This window comes from Muntiacus reevesi, chromosome 21 (genome assembly GCF_963930625.1).
Source record: "Muntiacus reevesi chromosome 21, mMunRee1.1, whole genome shotgun sequence".
Taxonomy (NCBI): Eukaryota; Metazoa; Chordata; class Mammalia; order Artiodactyla; family Cervidae; genus Muntiacus; species Muntiacus reevesi.
Window position 1 is genome coordinate 35,077,747 of NC_089269.1, and position 23,689 is coordinate 35,101,435.

At 38.2% G+C, this 23,689-nt stretch overlaps 1 protein-coding gene across 2 annotated transcripts in view; it reads right to left on the reverse strand.

Moving 5' to 3' along the window:
* TMPRSS15 (transmembrane serine protease 15) overlaps positions 1-23,689 on the reverse strand; it is a 139,383-nt gene that overhangs the window by 17,533 nt on the left and 98,161 nt on the right. For both annotated transcript variants that reach the window (XM_065913760.1, XM_065913759.1), the window contains 3 exons: positions 13,605-13,700; positions 7,596-7,645; positions 7,263-7,437 (listed from right to left, as the gene is read on the reverse strand). In XM_065913760.1, coding sequence (XP_065769832.1) covers positions 7,263-7,437; positions 7,596-7,645; positions 13,605-13,700 — 321 coding nt within the window. The remainder of the gene's footprint in view (positions 1-7,262; positions 7,438-7,595; positions 7,646-13,604; positions 13,701-23,689) is intronic.

A 23,689-nucleotide genomic window follows, 5' to 3' on the forward strand; every position in this document is an offset into this window, starting at 1 on the left:
ATTCTTGCCTGGAAAATCCCATGGATGGGGGAACCTGGTAGGCTACAGTCCATGGGGCTGCAAAGAGTCAGACACGACTGAGCTACTTCACTTTTCCCAGCATCATGGTCTTTTCTAATGAGTCAACTCTTCCCATCAGATGGCCAAACTATTGGCGCTTCAGTTTCAGCATCAGTCCTTCCAATGAATATTCACAGTTGACTTCCTTTAAGACTAATGGTTTGATCTCTTTGCAGTCTGAGGGACTCTCAAGAGTGATGTCTCTGCATTTTAAAATGCTGTCTAGGTTTCTCGTAGCTTTCTATCCAAGGAGCAAGCATCTTTTAATTTTATGGCTGCAGTTACTGTCTGCAGTGATTTTGAAGCCCAAGAAAATAAAATCTGTCACTGCTTCTAGTTTTTTCCTTTTTATTTACCATGAAGTGATAGGACTGGATGCCATGATCTTAGTTTTTTTTAATGTTGAGTTTCAAGCCAGCTTTTTCACTCTCCTCTTTCACCCTTATCAAGAAGTTCTTTAGTTCCTCTTCATGTTCTGAGATCACTAGCAACTTTAGATGACTCTCAGCATCTGAACCTATTATTAAGATCCAGACTTTTGTCCAGCTTCCTCTAACACAATCTTAGAGCCACCATTGTTTCTTTCTGACTGGTTCCCCAAAATTTACCCCTGCTCCCTTCAGCAGTAGAATCTCTACAAAGATACCTGACTAGACAAGGTCACTCTTCCGCCTTCCAAACAGTCTCACATCCCACTTATCACGGCCAGCTGAGTCCTCACCAGGGTCTAGGATCTGGTCTTGTCTATATCTCATATCTTGTCCCCACTATCAGTCACTTCCTGATATAATAGTAAGCAAGGCTTCTCCCTAGCCTGTAATATAAGCATCATTTGGTCTGTAGAGCTTTATTATCCCTAAAACTTAGAACAGTGCTTGGTGCAAGGCAAGTGTTCACTGGGACTTCCCTAGTGGTCCAGTGGTTAAGAATCCTCCTTCCAACGCAGGGGACACAAGTTACACCCCTGGCCAGGGAACTAGGAGCCCAAAACTAAGCCTGTGGGCCACAATAGAGAACTCACACACCTTGATGAAGACTCAGTGAAGCCAAAAGCAGAACAAAAAAAAAAAAAAAAGGGAAGTGCTCACTGACTGAAGGATTATATGAAAAACAAGATGCAATCCAGGAGTCAGAAAGATTGAGCACAACCAGTGTTACACATATCAGCCAGATAGACAGAGGAGGTCAGACAGACCAAGCCATATCAGCACACGTGATTACACAAAATAAATACGGGAAGAGAGCACACAGTAATGCCATCCAAGATGAAGAATTAGTTCTCGAAGTAGACGTAGCTCCAGAGATCAGATGCTGAAACATTTAGGAAATGAAACTTCTGAGTGGACTAATAGTAGTAAGTTACCTGTTAATAAAAGTATGTTATTAAAAGTAGTGCTGATAGAATAACATCAAGGAAATGAGTTATATAATATGGGCCAAAGGTGACTTTAACTTTAAGTAGATGACGCTAGATAGGAAATTGGTATCTCTTAGAAAAGGAATCAAGATCCATGCCATAATCAAAACCCAATAAGTCACTAATCTTGAAATCTCTACTAGTCTAGGAAAATACTCTTCCTTTTTTTGATCTGTAAAAATTACTAAAATCTTGAAAAAGTGTTACAGGATTTCTGCAACCTGAAGGAGATAACTTATTATTAGCTGATCTCTTAAAAACGATAAGAATAGGTAGATAGAGAAATTAAACCCACAATATTTTTTTTTAGAATAGGTTTAAGTAGAAATAAAATAATTTTTAAAATATTATATTTGGGTAGATTCTGTGCCCTAGACCTATCTGATATGTTTGAGGCATTAAAAAGAATCCAAATTTTAAACTGTAATTGCAGTAGCAATTAGTTAATTAATGTTGGTGGCTCAGATGGTAAAGAATCTGCCTGCAATCCAGGAGACCTGAGTTCAATCCCTGGGTCTGGAAGTTCCTCTGAAGAGGGAAATGGCAACCCACTTTAGTATTCTTGCCAGGAGATTTCCATGGACAGAGGAGCCTGGCAGGCTCCAGACCATGGGGTCACAAAGAGTGGGACACAACTGAACGACTATCGCTCACTGTAGTTGATACTATTTAAAAAGTTGGTTTTCAGAGTTTTATTAGCACTGTAAGTTAATTTAGCACTAAATAAAGTATAAATAGTAGCATGTATTTCTTGTCATACCCCAAAGCACCTGGTTATGAAATCATCTATTTCAGAAATGTTAACACCTGTTTCAAGAAATTGTTTTAATAAGAAATGAGGTAATCCATATGGTGCATTTGATCTTCTCTGAAGAGCAAATTAAAGAATGGAAGACTGACAAGAGGCTTGTCAATGATAATTTCATCATTGTGCTCAGTCGCTCAGTCATGTCCAACTCTTTGTGACCCCACTGACTGTAGCCCACCAGGCTCCTCTGTTCATGGGATTTTCCCAGCAAAAGTGTTGGAATGGGTTGCATTTCGTCCTCCAGGAATTTCATCATGGATAGATGTCTATTCATGTGAGAGGTGTGATCCATACTGTAAATTTATAAATGAGTGACCCACCCCGACTGACCACTGGTCCCTTCTGGGGTCTACTTCAAGGACGGTGATGACTGGGAAGGGGTAAAGGAGGAATTTCCAGGGGGTGGAAATGTTTTATGTCTTGATAAGAGTGTGGTTCACACAGGCATATGCATTTTCAAAACTCATCAAATTGGAGACTTAAGATCACACATTTTGCTATATGTCAGTGGGAAAAAAATGAAAGCAATATTAAACTCTGGTTGCTTTAGACAGTGCTGTGGTTCACAGTTTTCAAACTACTTTTCCATTCTAAGCTTGAGCAATTCCATAGATATTTTGTGGACAGCATAAATAAGCTTTCTCATAATTGGAGATGAGTTACAAATATGGAAGGAGAAAAGACTAAAATGTATTCTATTTTGTTTTATTTGAATTGTTCCATTTTGAGTTCATATTTATAGAGCTTTGAGAGTATAGAGCTATGCCCACCGAGAGGGTCTAGAATCAGGGCATACCAGCAGCTGTAGGGCTGTGGACGATATTATTATTATTATTTTTTAATGTAGAAGGAACTAAAATTGCTGAATGGATTTGGGATTTCTTATAGAAAGCTTAATTTGAGGGCAAGGGCAGGGAAACTACAAGATGAACCTGGAACATTTTATTTTGTCAGAAAGTAAGGAAATTCTCAAAGAATGGGGATATATCAAGACCAAGAAGGGAGCAACCTTGAAGGGTTTCCCCAAATATAAGGACTTTCTATGAAATAACTTGCTTGTGTTAAAAAGATATCAAAGACAAGACAAAAAGGCTGAGAAAGACAGAGATAGTAAGGCTAATAGAAAGGCTATTTTAGATTAAAGATGAAAGAGACATGGCAACCAAATTGAGTGCATTATCCTTAATTGGTTCTTGGGTGGAAAGCATACAAGCTACAAATGTTCTAAAAAAGATATTTGGGACAATTTACTAAAGTGAATATATATGGTATTAGATAATTAATTAGATAATTGTATTGCATGTATGTTAATTTCCATGATTTTCTGTGATTATGTAGGAAAATATTCTTGTTCTTAGTTTAAAAAAAATAACAAAGAACACAGTGTAAAGAAGCACTGTCAAATGATTCAGAAAACAAATATTTCTCCAAATTGGAGGGAATGAAAGAATGATGAGAAAGTTCTCATCGCATAAAATGTAAACAAATGGTAAATGTCAGTGAAGGTACATAGGAGTTCTCTGTACTGTTGTTTGCAATTTTAGGGCATCTCTGAAATTATACCAATAAAAAAAATTTAGAAAAAAATGTGCTGAATATCTCATGGGTAAGACTTACAGTTTTCTTTCACGGACATTTCCTGAGCAGGAACAATAAACATTTTATTGCACATTTCTCTAATTCACAAAAGCATTGCAAAAACATTGGAGTATCTTAATTCTGCCCTGGCAATCACCCTAGGAGGTAGATATTCTGTGGACACTCTACAGATGAGATCCTGAAACCCACAGATTCAAGGTCACACAACAAAAGTACCATGAAAAAGTGAAAGGGAAAGTGAAGTCACTCAGTTGTGTCTGACTCTTGGCGACCCCATGAACTGTACCTGCCAGGCTCCTGCATCCATGGATTGCCATTTCCTTCTCCAGGGGATCGTCCCAACCCAGGATTGAACCTGGGTCTCCTGCATTGCAGGCAGACTCTTTACCATCTGAGCCACAAGGGAGCTTCCCCTTTAGTCAGTACCATAAGTAGGATCAAAATCCTATTCTTTGATTTGAAGTCAACCTTCCTTGTCTTTAAATCACAGCAAAGTTGACCCATACTTTCCAAATATCTCTTATAAGGTTGGAAAAAAAAGACACAACAGTAAAGAAGAAATAGAAGAAGCACAGAGAAGTTTAGTGACATCCAGGAATACTGAAGCTGAGGGATGGGAAAGGGGGTGTAAACATACAAATGCAGACAGAACTGTCCAATTAAACCGTTCACCTATCCACAGGTGGAAACTTCTGGAGCAGATTTACATCGATGTCAGGTCAGGTCAGGTCACTAGCTTCCAAGGTGGCTCTGGTGGTAAAGAACCCACCTGCCAATGCAGGATACATAAGAAATGTGGGTTCGATCCCTGGGTCTGAAAGATCCTCTGGAGAAGGGCATTGAGACCCTCTTCAGTATTCTTGCCTGGAGAATCCCACGGACAGAGAAGTCCAGGAGCCTGGTGGGCTACAGTCAGATATGACTGAAGTGACTTAATGTGCACACACGCACAGGTTATTTGTATGGTATGGCTTCAGTAAGTTTCTTGATTTGGGTTCTCCTTTTTATTAGGAAATTAAGCTTTTAACTGTATAAGTAGAGTTTTAAAAATCAGAGGCAGTATTAGCATATTTGTAAGAATATTTTTTTGGATAAAGCTCTCTGAAATAATATCAGAAACTTTCTTGGTTAGAGACATAAATAAGAAAGCAAGAAAACTCCTGACAACTGAAAAAGAAGGAGATATAATACCACGGAGGGGCTAAGGAGAGTGCGTGCAATGCAAGGTTGCTGAGGAAAAGTCTGAACCATCACAATTCTATTACAGCTTACACTTGCTTGCCTTTGTTCAGATTTAAAACTGTGTGGAAAGTCATTTTATGTCCTGTATGACTGAACATGTGTTTATATTAGACGAAAATGTTTTTCCATTTCCTTTATGCATTTGTGGTTTGAAAAGATGCTATTGGTATCCCTAATCCATAATAAGTGCATCTGTAAAGTAGATAATTGAAAGATGTCATTAATGTCACTGCAAGCCTGTTTGATATTTAGAAAGCATATGTTCTGTAAGGACGTCAAATGGACGAATTTACCAAACCTGATGTTAATGCAGGAGGTTGATCTCTTACTAAGACCTACCTATGGTGCAACAGAAAACATTGAATTTCTAGCTAAAGGTACCTTTTACCTGTAACATAGTTAGGGATGTAGGTTATCCATTGGTGACATGCCCAACACATAGAGTATGTATAGGTAAAGGCTGAAGTCATGTTTAGAAGGGAGTGGGAAAATTGACTGCTACAGATGTTTTTTTTATGATATGGGAGGAAAAAAAAGATTAAAATAGAATTATCAAGAAGCAGCAAAGTCAAGAAGGTGCAGTTTAGATATGGGAGAGGCTGTAGTATTGTGACCCAGATACAGAGCGTAATGCACAGACCCTGAGAACTTTAGAAGCAGAGAGACCGTACCCTGGAGAGTCCTCGTGAAGTCCAGGTAAACGGCCAAACTACAGATCAGGGTCCTCACTTCTAGGCTCCCAGCATTCTCATTGTGAGTTCACTCTCATTCTGGCATGATGGTATTTCAGCACAGGCTCAATTCATTCATGCTCATTCTCCCTGGCCCTCCTGTCTCCCCCACAATTCCGACTGCCTTTGTGGCTGACAGTTTACCCCATTCATCCAAGAACTTTCTGTGTCTGTGTTTGTACAAAGGTAGTCTTTTAACCTGCTTAACGTCAGTTGCCTCTCCCATTCTGCACACACATGGCACTTTTTCACTCAGAGATTCTGGATGTTTGAGGCTCCTTCTAACCCTCACAGCTAAGGTCATTTCCTGGAGGCCTCTTCTACTCAATCAGGGGCAGGAAATCACCCTTGTCAGGGTTCATGAATCTATGAGGAAGCTACCTTTTTCTGACCTAATTCAGAAATGGAGTATAATTACCTAAAGAGGTGCCATCTTTCAGACGGCTGAAGAAATTAACACGTTCTTGGACCCAGGAATATTGATGTTTATTTTCTACCTCCTCCATCCACTCTCATTTCTCATTTGTCTCATTTCATCCACTCTCATTTCCCACTTCTCCACTACATCTCTCATTTCTACTGCTCTAAGGATGGCTGCTCTAAAGGGAGAAGACAGATCCTAGAATTCTGCATGTGCTTTGTCAAATTATACTACAAGAAGAGCATTAGACATGGTTGATCTTAGTTCTAAGTTTTAGTTACAGTTGGCATCAAAACAGGCTTCCCTGGTGGCTTGGTGGTAAAGAATCTGCCTGCAATGCAGGAGACCTAGGTTCGGTCCCTGGGTTGGGAAGATTCCCTGGAGGAGGGCATGGCAACCTACTCCAGAATCCTTGTCTGGAAAACCCCATGGACAGAGGGGCCTGGCGGGCTGCAATCCATAGGGTCACACAGAGTGGGAGATGACCGGAGCAACTTAGCACCAGCATCAAAACAGAGCTGACTTGAGAACTAAAGAAACCTTTTTATGCTAATTCACAGCAAGGTGCTTGCATATGAATTTCAAAGAGCACATTTTTAATTTGTAACTCGAGATCTATTGATACAGGTTTTTTTTTTGGCCCTGATGGCTTAATGACAATAAATATTGTCCTAAATGACTGATAACAAACACAAATTATATAGTAAAAGCTCATTTTTTTACCTTTAAAAATGCTTACCTTGTGAATAGGTGGAAATTTCAACTTTTATGTGTGTGGGAAACATAATACTTGATGTAAGAATCTAATGAGTTTTAATTGTACTTCATTTTTATACATGACTTTCATGGGGAAATTGCTGGACAGTTTATAGTGTTATAAACAGTGGGGACGTTTCCCTGCTGGGAGGATTTGGGGAGGCTGCCTGAAATGGGATGCACAGGGTCTGCCAGGGTCCCTCGTTGGGGAAGTGATGTCACACTCACCCGTACACGCAGTGGGCGGCCGACACCAGCCAATCCCTGCTCACCAGAGAAGCTCCGCAGACCTGTTGATCGTTGAAATACAGAGCAACCACCCAAGGCCAGGCTCCTTCTCTGGAGTCATTTCCTCCGACAATCTTCGGGCTAACTTCTCGAGTCACCAGTTTTTTCCCACATGCTATTAAGATAATTGAAGAAGGAGCCTCTAGTTAATTTTGGTGAATTTCCTCTGATCCTGAAAATTGAGTGGGCCACTACAAAATAATTTAAGGTGACAGCGACTCCAGGACATTAAACTGAAGGCTGGAAGGAGAACAAGAGGAAATATTTACTTACATTTATAGTTACATTGTAGCAGAATCAGTGAATCCTCTAAGCACTGTTGGCTGTAATAGAAGAGAAACTATATTTAAAAAATGGTGCACGTAACATTTCAAACTAAACATAGTATTATAGGTTATCCCATTTTTTTCTCTTTAGTAAAATGGGCTTTTAAATATGTCATACTCAAAGTGTAGGGAGGCTGAAATGCACAGCAGAGAGTCTTCAATTGAAAGTCAAATAAAGCTGAGTTTGAACCTTTAACTCTGCAACGCAGGTGATCTTAGATAAGTTGCTCAATATTTCCGAGGCTCAGTTTTTATATCCATTAATTGGGGCACAGTACCTTATTGGAGTTTTGTGAGAAATAAAGAAATATTTGCAATGGAATTATTATTGTGCATTATACAGAATGAGTATTCCATAAACCATGCCTACTGTTAGCTTCTGTGAATCAACCTTGGATTTCATCATTCTGTAATACAGAATGTGCCTCGGTGCCCAACACCGTGTGTGAAGCTCAGGGAATTCAATTATGAATAAATCATAGGTCCTACTTTCAAAGGAGACAGACATGTAAACAGGCACATAAAGTGCAGGCATAAATAATTAAAAATTCACTACCTGTTTAAATATTGGACACCAGCTTTTTTCAAAGCCAAGAATTCTCTTTTAAAGAAAAATTGTTTTGAAATGTTATACTTACCAACCACTAGAGATCAGTATAATACAAGGAATTAAAGAGCTTGCCAACACTCCTGGTGCAGCTATGTAGCTATCGCTTATATTAAAACACACAACTACATATAATTTTAACAGTTTCTATTTAAATATTTAGCAGCATCTCTTGTGCATGTTGTTTAGCTGCTTGAAATTTTAGGAAAGAATAAACCAAGAAAACACAAAACATGACCCAAGATCCATGTGAGATAATAAGCACATATCAGAGCAATTCAATGTTTCTGGAACAAACATGATAAGTATTTGATCCCAGGCATTCATGCTGTCTAATGGGCAAATTCTTTAGATTAGACATATCCAATTGAAATATAAGGAAATGTATGTTTTATTAATAAGCAACATGCATGTAGGTATGTCTATCTAGATATAGATATATTTATATGGCTTCCCTGATAACTCAGTTGGTCAAGAATCCGCCTGCAATGCACAAGACCTGAGTTTGATCCCTGGGTTGGGAGACCCCCTGGAGAAGGGAAAGGCTACCCACTCCAGTATTCTGGCCTAGAGAATTCCATGGACTGTATAGTCCATGGGGTCGCAAAGAGTCGGACACGACTGAGCAAATTTCACTTTCTATAGATGTATCAGTATGCATTCAACATTCCCTAAAGAAGAAGCCTCAGTTAACTCTCCTTCTGTTATTCATCTAGGGTTAGGAGATAAGCAGTTTTTAGGATATTTTCCATGATGATGTCCCATTTCATCCAAACTTACTACATCTACCATCAGTTCAGTTCGATTCAGTTGCTCAGTCATGTTCGACTCTTTGCGACCCCATGAATTGCAGCACGCCAGGCCTCCCTATCCATCATGAACTCCTTACTTAGACTCATGCCCATTGAATCAGTGATGCCATCCAGCCGTCTCATCCTCTGTTGTCCCCTTCTCCTCCTGCCCCCTATCTCTCCCAGCATCAGGGTCTTTTCCAATGAGTCAACTCTTCGCATGAGGTGGCCAAAGTATTGGAGTTTCAGCTTCAGCATCAGTCCTTCCAATGAACACCCAGGACTGATCTCCTTTAGGATGGACTGGTTGGATCTCCTTGCAGTCCAAGGGACTCTCAAGAGTCTTCTCCAACACCACACCTCAAAAGCATCAAGTTTTCGGTGCTCAACTTTCTTCACAGTCCAACTCTCACATCCATACATGACTACTGGAAAAACCATAGCCTTGACTAGATGGACCTTTGTTGGCAAAGTAATGTCTCTGCTTTTTTTTTTTTTTTTTTCCATCTGTTGTGTTTTATTTTTTTTATTTTTTATTTTTTATTTTTTTTAATTTTCATGTTTCAGTGGGTTTTGTCATACATTGATATGAATCAGCCATAGAGTTACACAAATTCCCCATCCCGGTCTCCCATCCCACCTCCCTCTCTACCCGATTCCTCTGGATCTTCCCAGCCCAACAGGCCCGAGCACTTGACTCATGCCTCCCACCTGGGCTGGTGGTCTGTTTCACCACAGATAATATACATGCTGTTCTTTCGAAACATCCCACCCTCCCCTTCTCCCACAGAGTTCAAAAGTCTGTTCTGTACTTCTGCGTCTCTTCTTCTGCCCTGCATATAGGGCCATCGTTACAATCTTTCTAAATTCCGTATATATCTGTTAGTATACTGTAATGTTCTTTATCTTTCTGGCTCACCTCACTCTGTATAATGGGCTCCAGTTTCATCCATCTCATTAGAACTGATTCAAATGAATTCTTTTTAACGGCTGAGTAATATTCCATGGTGTATATGTACCACAGCTTCCTTATCCATTCATCTGCTGATGGGCATCTAGGTTGCTTCCATGTCCTGGCTATTATAAACAGTGCTGCGATGAACATTGGGGTGCATGTGTCTCTTTCAGATCTGGATTCCTCAGTGTGTATGCCCAGAAGTGGTATTGCTGGGTCATATGGCAGTTCTATTTCCAGTTTTTTAAGAAATCTCCACACTGTTTTCCATAATGGCTGTACTAGTTTGCATTCCCACCAACAGTGTAAGAGGGTTCCCTTTTCTCCACACCCTCTCCAGCATTTATTGCTTGTAGACTTTTGGATAGCAGCCATCCTGACTGGCGTGTAATGGTACCTCATTGTGGTTTTGATTTGCATTTCTCTGATAATGAGTGATGTGGAGCATCTTTTCATGTGTTTGTTAGCCATCTGTATGTCTTCTTTGGAGAAATGTCTGTTTAGTTCTTTGGCCCATTTTTTGATTGGGTCATTTATTTTTCTGGAATTGAACTGCAGGAGTTGCTTGTATATTTTTGAGATTAATCCTTTGTCTGTTTCTTCATTTGCTATTATTTTCTCCCAATCTGAGGGCTCTGCTTTTTAATATGCTATCTAGGTTGGTCATAACTTTCCTTCCAAGGAGTAAGCGTCTTTTAATTTCATGGCTACAATCACCATCTGCAGTGATTTTGAGGCCCCCCAAAATAAAGTCTGAGACTGTTTCCACTGTTTCCCTATCTATTTCCCATGAAGTGATGGAACCATAGGCCATAAGCAATGCTTAATGTTATGTTGTCTGCAGAAAATGGATGGATTTCTTTTCAGCGAGCACAGAGAAGTTTTTGGCTAACTTAACAGATAACCAGAAAATTAAAGTGAGCTTAGCACCTCATTTTTCATGTGTTTTGCTTAATAAAACTTCTCATACACAAGCACACATGTAGTCTCAGAATAGAGTGGCAAGAGGCTTCACTTGCAGTCAGAGTGAGCAGTGAATCCATTTGTCCAGGTACATTTGGAGAGATTAGAGAAAAATAGAGTAACTGTTCTGGTCTTTGGTCCTGGAGTAGAGCTAGGTTAGCCCCCCTATGGGAAAATAGACAATGCCATGATGCTGTGTCTTACTCCCAGTCCAGTGGGGCAACACTGGGATACAAATGGATGTCTATCGACTGTGTTGACAAACTGAACTAAATTCTCTCCCTATATTTGCCCAACAACACCGGCCCTTTTTCTTTCTTTTTCTTTTCCAGAACTGCTATTTAAAGTAATATGCTGCCTTGGAGCATTCGCAATATAGTAGGGTAGGCTTAAAATCTCATGTTGCCTCCAGCCTTGTGAATGTGTCCAAGTCACTTATCAATACCAGGCTTGTTTCCTCAACCTTAGAGTGGAGAAGTACTGCCTAAGTCACAGAGCTTTTATATGAACTGGAAATACCCTCTGTAGCACTGTAATGTTTATACCACAGAGTCGGTCACATGATAAGCATTCAATGCATGAGATGCAGAAGATGCAGGTTCGATCCCTGGGTCAAGAAGATTCCCTGGAGTAGAAAATAGCAACCCACTCCAGTATTCTTGCCCGGAAAATTCCATTCTTGCCTGGACAGGGGAGCCTGGCAGGCTACAGTCCATGGGGTCGCAGAGTTGGACATGATTGAGCGACTGAGTGGCAAAGTGTTGATTAGCACTCTACATCCTGTATCTAGAACACATTCTCAACCAACATGTATAAAATCTGAATCTGCTTATATCCAGGACTACCAGACAAAGAAAAAGGAAGCCCAGTGCTGGAAGTAGCACAATTCTACATTTCCAGATATATCAGGCCAAGTTGCTGGTATTATGCTTCTCCGTAGTTAGAAGAATCAACCTCCTTGATATCTTCTTCCTTCTCTTATTTTGTTATTATGACCACTAGTGAAAGAGCATTTTCAAAACACCACATTACATGGGGCAATAAACCTGTCTCTTCGAAAAATAAATAAATATATTAATAAATTAACTAAGTGCAAATATATCTGATTTCCTGCCAAAATAGTATATGTGGCTAATCAAGAAAAAAGATTAAGAATATCCTGGCTTATTGATGTACTGAAAGTTCCAAGTATCTCTGTCTATAAATGGTATCTCTTTCAAATAACACAAACCTACATACAATAGAGACATCAATGTACAATGATACTGGGATTTTGTTGATAAGCATGGAATAACCTAGTTCTTATTTTATACATATATATAATTAATATGAAAATATTTAATACTTTTCCCTTTCTTCCTAACTCATCCTTAAATGTCTGTAAAATATAAATGAGAGACATTCTCAGCTGCCTAACATCTGTAATGGTAATGTAGATTTAGACATGCCTTATTAAAAGGAAATCTATAAAAGGAGATCTTGCAGATTCTTTGCTTCACCCCCAATGAGACTAATAATATCAGCTAAAGCTCTGCAAGCATTCATATAAAATATTCAACTGCAAAGTACTTTAGTACTAAAAATACTCCTTTAACAATTTGTTTTACTGGTTGAACTTACAGAAATGGCAATTTTTCATGAATAGCTGAATAATTATATAATTTCACTTTTCACCATTTAATATGTTAAACCAAAAACTACAATCTAATATACCAGCAATAATATCTTAAATTCTTGTAGTTATAGTCTTTCCTTAAAGATACTTTCTCCACCCATTTTCAAGCTGGCCTTTAATGGAGCTGTAAAATTTGAAGCCAATTTCAACTGAAGTTAACATTAATGCCCGAACAGAATACAGGAAAGATGGTGCTTTTTAAAACATGAGTGAAAACAAACCTAATTTTAAAGAGCAAAAGAGAAATGCAGGCACAGCTTAGAGTCTGGATTCCTTCACTGAATATCCATGCTTTATTTGCTAGGAAGGGGCTTCCCAGGCTGCTTTAGTGGTAAGGAACTCACCTGCCAATGCAGGAGATGCCTGAGAAAAGGGTTTAATCCCTGGGTGGGGAAGATCCCCTGGAGGAACGCATGGCAATCCATTCCAGTATTCTTGCCTGGAAAGTCCCATGGTCAGAGGAGCCTGGTAGGCTACAGTCCATAGGATCACAAAGAGTGGGATACGACTGAAGCAACTTAGCATGTACACATTTGCTAGGAAAAAAAAATCATGACTTTTTGTTTTCTCTTTCTTCTCTTTTGATGATAGATAATGGTATCACTCTTTTTCATCAGATCAACATGTACCTATTTATCTCAACTCACAATTTATTTCTATGGGATTTACTTTTTTTAAATCCAAGAGTAGGGATAAAAAGGATATTGAAGTAAAACTTTTTGAATCTCTGTGTGCTATTTAGTTACACTACAATACTTCATTTGACCATCTTACCGTATATATGGATTAGATAATGTTATCCAATAGGATGGATTAGATATTGTTTGAGATTACTTGAATAACAAAAAGTTAAATGCCTTTCAAAATTATATGGCCAGTATGTGATGGCTTCAAAATCTGACTGACTTTGAAATCTATTATTTGGTCCATGTACATCTAATCAAAGAACACATTTTGTAACCTACCTTGGTGTTAGTATTAAGCTGCCATTAGGTGCTGTGTTTAATTTTACAAACGGTCCACCTCCAGTAGAAAAGGTTGGCATGGATGAGTTTCCAGTCCTAGGGAAAAACCCATGAACAAAATAAAAACACAAACAAACAAACAAACACTGTAAATTAAACTACTAGTTATTTAATGCTGTGGACATTGAAATAAACCATGGAATTTATGACAAAGAGATTAACATTTTAATATTAAACTGCAAGTGTTTTAATGTCTAAAAGATGGTATAGATCTGTAGAAGAATTTCTCACAATGACATAAAATGTCATTTTAATGTTTGCTTAATACTTCTAGTTCTTCTTTGCCTGCTCATATATATTATTTAACTGAGTTAAGATCAGTGCATACATCACTTGAGTGTCTGAGTTTGTCACTTGAGTTTTTCTGTGCTGTCCAGAAATTTCCATAATGGTCAATTATAATGACAACTTCACAGACTTGCTGCACCATAATTTATTAAATTTTTTTTTTCCTGTTGAGTGTAATTCACCTTTTAAGAACATGCACGTTGTCTAAGAACGTAGAAAAAGGACATCTTCAGTGTTTGCTTTAGTCGCTCTGTTCTTGATATTTTATTCAATGCAAAGCCTATGAATAACCATCTTAAAGTCAGAAGCTATGTGATTGTTCTCAAAGAGGGAATATGTAGCCTGGCCCCAGTGAGCCAGAATGGGCTACACACCTCTATGTGACAAAAAACATTAAGTTACTGGCCTTTCTTATCCTTGAAAGTCTGTAACAGCCGTTCTGTCAACTGTGAGCCCTCATGGAAGATTTCTTTTAATTATCCACTCTTTCCTAGGCTTAGGCTGGAAACTTTTGGCTTATGTTTTTACTCTTTTTCCTGCCTTTTTTATTTATTCTAGATTTCAATCTTCATGTAAACCATGCCTTTAGGTTAGAGACATCTTGGTGCCTGCTCTCGTCTCCTGTCTGGCACAAAGATGATGCAGTTCCTATCTTATTTATTTATTTTTTTCATTTATTTATATTTGTTGGAGGCTAATTACTTTACAATATTGTGGAATATCATTACCCGCCCACTGCCTCTTCAAAATACGTCCCAGTGTCTTCCCCAGATGATTGTCAATGCTGAACATTTTCTACCTCTGTACGCAGAGGAGTTTCCAAGGAAGACTCATGCCTGTTATGATCAGTAAGAGGAAAAGAACTAAGGAGAGGGTGTTTCCTCTCTCTTTCAGGTCATTCAATACCTTAAAGACCCTGAAAGTGTCTAGTAGCTTTCATCCACTGAACAGAAAGCTGGAACAATGAAACTCCTATGTAATGTCCCAGGATTTATCACTTGCACTTTCATTTTATAAACAGATGAAAATATCTGAAGCACACAAATCAATGACCAGTCCTTCAATAAAGTCTAAAATGGATTTACCCAAGGGAAAATGAGTCTTACTCCTATTATTGCTAAAGTTTAATATATTCCTTCCATGTGGGAAGAATAATTATCTTTTTTAAAGACTTATATAAAATATAGTTGTTATAGCTCAGAAAAGAAAACAGGAATAAAAACATCCAAAGAAAAGGAAAACACTCACTTAAGATACATGCATTTCAATGTTGACAGCAGTATTAATTACAAACCAAAATATGGAAGCAACCTATGTGCCCATCAACAGAGGAATTGATACAAAAGAATAAAATTTTGCCACTTGTGACAAAATGAGTGGACCTAAGCAATCTGTTTAAGGCACTCATAAATTAATTCATACATCAGGATTCACAAAATGAACATCACCCAGGGGCCTGGTCCTTGTCGCAAATCTAAATCTAAGTCAGCCTACACTTACAGGAAGTGCTTCACTGTCAAGAAAATGTAACACCAGTCATAATCCTCCAACTCAGGTTTAGCTGGCTCAGTTCAGTTCAGTTTAGTCACTCAGTCATGTCCGATTCTTTGAGACCCCATGAATCGCAGCACGCCAGGCCTCCCTGTCCATCACCAACTCCCGGAGTTTACTCAAACTCATGTCCATCGAGTTGGGGATGTCATCCAGCCATCTCATCCTCTGTCGTTCCCTTCTCCTTATGTCCCCAATCCCTCCCAGCATCAGGGTCTTTTCCAATGAGTCAATTCTTCACATGAGATGGCCAAAGTTTTGGAGTATCAACTTCAACATCAGTCCTTCCAATGAACACCCAGGACTGATCTCCTTCAGGATGGACTGGTTGGGTCTCTCCTTGCAGTCCAAGGGACTCACAAGAGTCTTCTCCAACACCACAGTTCAAAAGCATCAATTTTTCAGTGCTCAGCTTTCTTCACAGTCCAACTCTCACATCCATACATGACCACTGGAAAAACCATAGCCTTGACCAGATGGACCTTTGCTGGCAAAGTAATGTCTCTGCTTTTTAATATACTGTCTAGGTTGATCATAACTTTCCTTCCAAGGAGTAAGCATCTTTTAATTTCATGGCTGCAGTCACCATCTGCAGTGATTTTGGATACCCCCAAAAATAAAATCAGCCACTGTTTCCTCTGTTTCCCCATCTATTTGCCATGAAGTGATGGGACCGGATGCCATGATCTTAGTTTTCTGAATGTTGATCTCTAAGCCAATGTTTTCACTCTCCTCTTTCACTTTCATCAAGAGGCTCTTTAGTTCTTCTTCACTTTCGGCCTTAGCTGGCTCACCTTACCCTAGAAAACAGGACCCGGTAGCCTGGGAGCCTATAAGGAAATCCTTGGCCTTCCAGCCAGTGGTACCCGGTTTCTGCCTTGCCTCTTCTAGCATTCTATAAAACTCACACCTGCCCCAAATCCCTCAGTAATAGTGCTCCACTGCATGTGAGGCATTATCCCCTCCAATCCATGGGCTATTTTTTCTTGAATGCATGTGTATGTGTGTGCTCAGTCATGTCTAACTCTGTGAAACCCCATGGACTGTAGCCTGCCAGGCTCCTCTGTTCATGGGATTCTCCAGCAGGAATGCTGAAGTGGGTTGCCATTTCCTTCTCCAGAGGATCTTCCTGACCCAGGGATGGAACCCGCGTCTCCCGCGTCTCTTGCATTGCAGGTGGATTCTTTATCACTGAGCCACTGGGGGAAGTCCTTCCCCTTGAATGAAGGACATCAACTTGTTATTAAATTCATTCAGTTTTGTCATTTGACAGCACTTGTGACTACATGGGGGAACATTTAGAAAAGTTATTCATTAAAAATATACATTAAGGTTGTAGATTTAAGGCTTGCTTTGTCCCTGGCTGTTTTTAGTCTATTGCTTAGTTGTCTTTTAAAGATAGATCCTGAGGAGATGTATTTATTTCTGTGGAAATTCAAAGCAAAGTCTAAGCAAAATGAAATTGAAAAAAATACTGAAAATTATTTATAAATCAGTTTTTAGTCTAATATCTGTTTATCGCACACCTACCACTGGTACTGCACTGTGGTGGGATTTTCAGTTATATTTTTAACACAAGCCTCTGTTAGAAGAGAGGAAGACTAGAGGCAAAGCTTTAAGGATGAAGAATATTTAGTAAATGCTGAATGTCCTACCTGGGATTCTCAAGTAATGCTTCATAGTTATGTTTTCACTAGCTGGCTGAGAAAAATAGATTATGTATGTATGTGGACAAAATGACAGACATCAAGCTTGTATTCTAAGCTTGTGTTCTAAATTTGCAACCTCAAACTTTATATGAGAAAAAAAACTGTAGTTAATGGTGCATGTATCTTGTTTTGGGTTACTCAGAACAACTGGGTAAAACATTCTCTTGGAAAAACTTCTAAAGTACTCACATAATTAACTTTTATTGTAAATATTGCTATCAGCAACCTAAGGGTGGTGTATAGGGCCCATTGGTTCAAATAAACATTTCCAGGCATCAGTGCTGGATATTAAAAGTTAGAACTTAACTTGAGAGAGAGTACCTGCATTTCAAACCCTGCCAAGCTGAACTCACCTTTTTCAAACCAAACATGATGTGTTCCAATTGGTATTCGCAATAAACAAAATATAAGCAGCAGAGGAAGTTTATGATAAACTATTTCTTATTTTAGAAAATGATGGAGATGATAAAGATACATTTAAAATATTCTTGGCAAAGTAAAAGGTTGGCAACCGTATGTTAAGTCACTAGTTCATAGAAACAAAATCTCAGAACTGGGAAACTGAACAGTTGAGAATATATTATACTCAGTTCTTTAATTGAAGCATGTAACTGAAGCCGTCCCTGACTCAGTTTCCTCTTTGCGAGAAAACCAGTTGTTCATTTTTAGAGAGGCATTCTGTCAAGATTACAGCTGGAGTTTGCACTTTTTTAAATTTTGAAAATGCCCCAGCTCTGCAGATTTAGATAACTCCGTGCATATTTGAGTAACTGTTTGAAATCTGCAGTTTCATGCCACATAAAAATGCATCCATACAGCATCACCTTGATGACATGGTAATGCTCCCTGACTGCCTATTTCTAAGACTTCATTACCATTTTTGTACATTGTGCACCCTCAAAGGGCTCCCCTGGCTTCAGGGGAACCTTATTCTCTGCAAGAAAAGAAGCATATAAATGCAACCCACCATTATTATTTTTGAGGTCATATATGGAGTATAAAAATACACTCAGAGAAGAATTCTAGAGAGAAAAAGAAGCCTGTCCCAAGGCATCTTGCACAGCATTAAATCTGACTCTCTTTTCAGGCCCCTTGTAGGTTTCCTCTCTTTTGTCTCTCTCCCTAGACTGTGTATGCTGTGATAAGAATTCCTCCCTGAAGCTGGAGCTTAGGTAGGGATGTTTTAAGCTTTTGGACTCACTAAAGCTGCAAAAAATAATAATAAATGTTGCAAATGCTGCAGTCAGGCACTGCAGCTCATTTCACACCCCAAAAGGTTTAAGTAATGAATGGAACCAGATGGGATTAGTCTGAAAATGGTTTAGAAGAATGGGCCTTCCCTTTCGATTGGAGGGAAAGAGAGGGATCTACTTGGCAGAACAGAAGGTAGGAGAGAGCATTTTAATAGGCAGGGGAAGGGTGAATGAAAGGAATCTGAGGCAATGGATGGCAAAGCATCCCACTAGGAGACTGGGGACACGTGGGCAATTTCACAAGCATCATGACTGAACTGGACACATTGTAACTAAAATAGCTTATTCATTTAACACATTTATAACAACTCACCTATCACTTACCCAGCCACATGTTAGCTCTTAGAAAACAAGTAAGCTTAATTAATTTTAGATTTTCTGATCTCAACTCAAAATTTCATGACAAGCAAAAGGAAAAAAAAATGCCAATAGAAAAAATTTTCTTCCCCTGACCAATTTACCCCTTTGTACAAGCTACTGTATTAAGAACCAGAGAGAAATTGATAGGGTCAGTCTGGTAGCCACTCTACCATATGAATGGTATTTGCAAAGAGACAAACTCCTGGTATCTCCTACTAAAAACCAAAAACATGGCTGAGAGAAGTGATACTTCGATCACGGGAGATGGGATCTCTGTGGACAGCATCTTGGATAAAATGATCTTAACCCCTTGTAGTATTTTCTTGATTCAATTGTAACATTGTTTTCTCAGTCACTGCAGTTTATTTATCTTTGAATAAGAGGTATACAATTTACACCTCCATGTTTACTATAAAATTTCTTAGTGCATGCTTTTTAATGCCTTCATACACTTTAAGGTCATACATGCAAAATTTCCTTTATAATTGAGGGTTCAGAAGAAATCTGTCTTCCTATGGAACTGGTATTATTCAACTTATCTCATAATTAAAGTTATGCAACTTTTAATGTTTTGTTTTTGGCATGGGTTTCCAGGAAATCTAAAACACATATATTAGTAGTTGTGCTGACCCTGTATATTGTATCCATTTGGTTCCTTCTTTCTTTAAACCTTATTTACTCTACTAGTCTATTAACTTTACCACATATACTCTGTTATAAATCAACGCAGTTTCTACTGAAAAGATAAGAGTGTAAAGAAAGGAAGAAAAAATGGAAGGAAATAGAGATGAAAAGTTGAGGGGAATAAGGAAGTGATGACGAAAGCAAAAAATAAAGAAGAAAGAAAATAAGAAAAGAGGAAGGTGTAATTAAAGGAAAGGAGAAAGAGAGTATATTATCTCATTTGATTTCATCAATTTAATCCAAAATTGTCCTTGACCTCAAAAAATATACCACATTGTTTACAGGCTGATCAGTTGGAAATAATTTTTAGCAGGGAGGCTAATAATGAACAAGGAGCTTCCCTGGTGGCTAAGTGGTAAAGAACCTGTCTGCCAATGCAGGAAGTGCAGTTTCCATCCCTGGGTAGAGAAGATCCCTGGAGAAGGAAATGGCAACCCACTCCAGTATTCTTGCCTGAGAAATCCCACGGACGGGGGAGCCTTGGTGGGCTACAGTCTTTGGCGTAGCAAAAGAGTTGGACACGACTTAACAGCTGACTAAACAACAACAGAATGAACAAGAAAACTTTTGTTATTCATTTAGGGAATGATAGTTTTCTCCTGCCTTTATCTGTTTCTATTTTAGAATATAGACGCCTCCCTCCCTCTCTACAACAACAGGATTTAAAGGAACGGTGAAGGATATTTTGGTTTGGGGAAAACTATATTTGTTATTTTTATGTAACACTCTTTAAGTGAAGGAAAAAAGCCTTCGATTAAAAAAGCAGAAACAGCAACCAAAACCAAATGAAAACTCCCCAACTCTGCAACAGGCTTTTGTAGACTAGACAGTTAAGTTGCAGAAAATTTATTGGTAGATGTTTCACAATTGACCAGAAGAAATTTTCTCTCTTTATGTGTATAATTATATTCTCAGCAATTTCCTTGCCCCATAAATTTCTCTGGGTTGCAAAATACCCATTCAAGTTTAAGTCAAAATAAAAGTTAAAGACAACAAAGAGTTTGCTCCCTAAATTGAATTAATAAAAATAAGTGATTTCTTATAAAAGAATCCTTTATTTTCCAATAATATATTTCCAGATACTTACTAGCGTACATCAGGAATGGATTTTTCCCAAGCAAGCAATAATATCAACCTGTGTTTGTTGAAATCTTAACCATGAATTTTTTTCCTTTTTTAAAAAAAATCCATTTTAATGATGTCTTACTTATAGTGGTCTTTTTAAACTCTCTAATTTTGTTTTGATCTACAGGGCGAAAAAGTTTTCCAGAGAAGTTAAAAGAGGCTAGTGTCAGAATGAAAAGCTGAGGAATCCCCAGGATTAAGCCAGAGTTGACCCGCACGTAGGGAGGCTAAACCTGCGTGTTGGGCTTCCGAGGTGGGGCTAGTGGTAAGGAACACACCTGTCAATGCATGAGAAGTAAGACAGAAGGGTTTGATCCCTGTGTCGGGAAGATTCCCTGGAGGAGGACACGGCAGCCCACAACAGAATATTTGCCCAGAGAATTCCATGGACAGAGGAACCTGGCAGGTTCACAAGGGTCACAAAGAGTCAGACATGACTTAGCACACATGTTCTTAGTAGAAGAAAAAATGTTTAATTATTTTTAACTTTGTTTTTAATACCAGATGAAATGAAACTACCAAACTTCAGAGATGTTTTGTATAATTTCTGTTTTCTACTGAAACAAATATGCAAGGTTTCTTGGGATCTTTTGATATGACTGGACTACTTTCCTGTAGTAGGAGAATCATCCAGTGTTCTTGAAAGAACCAAGACCTCTGGCTCTTACTGTAGCCAAAATTCCAGCCTGAGTTCTATGGAGACCCTAGCAATTCATGGTAACATGTAACCAGTTTATAGTTGGAGGAGAAATAATGACATCTTTATTTTTACTAACTTGTAATTGAAACACAGTCTTTATTTCTGCTATATATGTAGGTGACTAACCACAATATTATTAGCAGCACCTATAATTTTGTCACCAAGACAAATTACACATATCTTCAGATTTTACTGCATACATCTAAAAATATCACTTATGCTCATCTTTGATAGCACAGCAGTCATTAGAATCACCAACATATCTTATTTACTCTCTTAAAAAAGAAATATATAATATCATACTATATTTTTAACACCTTGATAGCTTTTTCAATGAAATGAATTTCCTTCAAAATTATGTGTATTTTACTCTTTTGCAACTTAAAAACATGCACCTAAGAAGAGGTTGGTAAGTTCCACCAGACTGCGAAAAATGTCCATGACACCTAGAAAGTTAAGGACAACTACACTTAGATAGTGATTCTCAAACTGTAGCAAGCATCAGAAACACCTTAAGGGCCTATTCAAATACAAACTGTTGGGCTCTGTTCTAGACTTTCAGATGAGTGGGTCTGAGGTGGGGCTCCAGAATGTAAATTTGTATACATGCATCCCAGGCGGTTGTTACAGATGCTGCTAATTCTTTTTTATCTTATTTTTTAGTTTACTTTTTATTTTATATTGAGGGATAGTTGATTAGTTGATTTGCAATGCTGTTAGTTTCAGGCATACAGCAAAGTGATTCAGTTTTATACACATACTCATTCTTTTTCAGACTCTTTTGCCATGTAGGTTATTACAGAATATTGAGTAGAGTTCCCTGTGCTATCTAGTACATCCTTGTTGATTATCTGTTTTACATATAGCAGTGTGTATATGTTAATCCCAAACTCCTACTTTATCCCTCCCCTCAACCTTTCCTCTTTGGTAACAACAAATTTGTTTTCAGAGTTTGTGAATCTGTTTCTGTTTTGTAAATACGATCATGTGTATCATCTTTTTAGTTTTCACATATAAGTGATATCATATAATATTTGTCTTTCTTAAAATTTACTTTATTGAGTATAGTTGATTTATAAAATTCTGTTAATTTCTGCTGTAAAGCAAAGTGATTCAGTTACTAATTTGATTTTTAACTGGAACACTGGGAACCGTTGACCTAGACCACCCTGAATCTAAATGCCTGGGAACATGACTGGGTGATTTTAATGTATCACCAGGTTTGGGAACTGCTGATCCAGCTCTTGGATTACAATTCGTTGGTATACTTGTTTTCACGCCCTTGCCCATAGTAGATATAATTATTTACCACTGTGTTTTCTACATCTTTGTGAGATGATATGCCTATTACAGATTAATCTTCAGTTCAGTTCAGTTTAGTCACTCAGTCCTGTTCGACTCTTTGCGACTCCATGAATCGCAGCACGCCAGGCCTCCCTGTCCATCACCACCTCCTGAAGTTTACTCAAACTCATGCCCATCGAGTCGGTGATGCCATCCAGCCATCTCATCTTCTGTCGTCCCCTTCTCCTCCTGCCCCCAATCCCTCCCAGGAAGTTATAAATTATTACAGTTTGCTATTATTTTCTCTTTGCTTATTTTAATTAATGTATTTCTCATTCTAAATCAGGAAAAAAAAATCAGAGCTACAAATTGCAATTCAGGCAAATGATTAGCTTTTTAGCTTGGTCAATTAAACCAAGTATAATAAAATTTTTTTCACCATTTTGCCCACAGCCCCTCCTACCCAACTAGCCCACTGCTTCAGCCATTCCAACCAAGGAACATAGCTAAGAATAAAATTAAAATTTTCTTGCATGGTGAACTTGTAAATTAAAATTTTAAAATAACAGAAAATATTATTAATTATTTTTTGCAAAAAGTTAGCAAATAAAAAAATCATTTAAATTTGAGGTAGCAGTTACACTTTTCCTATTAATTCTTATATCTAATCTTTGTCATTTTTTTGTGTTAAGGCTTTGCCTTCATAGTTGAAAGCTTGGGGATAGTGACAGAAAATATGTACAAGAACAGGAGCATTGTTTGTCTACCAATTTCTTAAACTAATAGGAGACACAGATTCTATTTTCAATTTTCTATGAACCTATTTTTAGCGTTAAATTGTGAATAAGAATTTGCTCTAGTGCTTACACAGAAAATTAAATTATTATGCTCTATCTATGTGAAATGTGAATTTTTAAAAATATTTACCACTCTCCTCCCAACATTTTCAAAACACCTCTGAAAGGGAATAACATTGAAGTAATTATATTTTTTATTTGGGGTTCAGAATGAGAGGGTCAATTGATGTTTTTGATATATGAACTGAAGGTATCTGGCACAAGACTACTATGG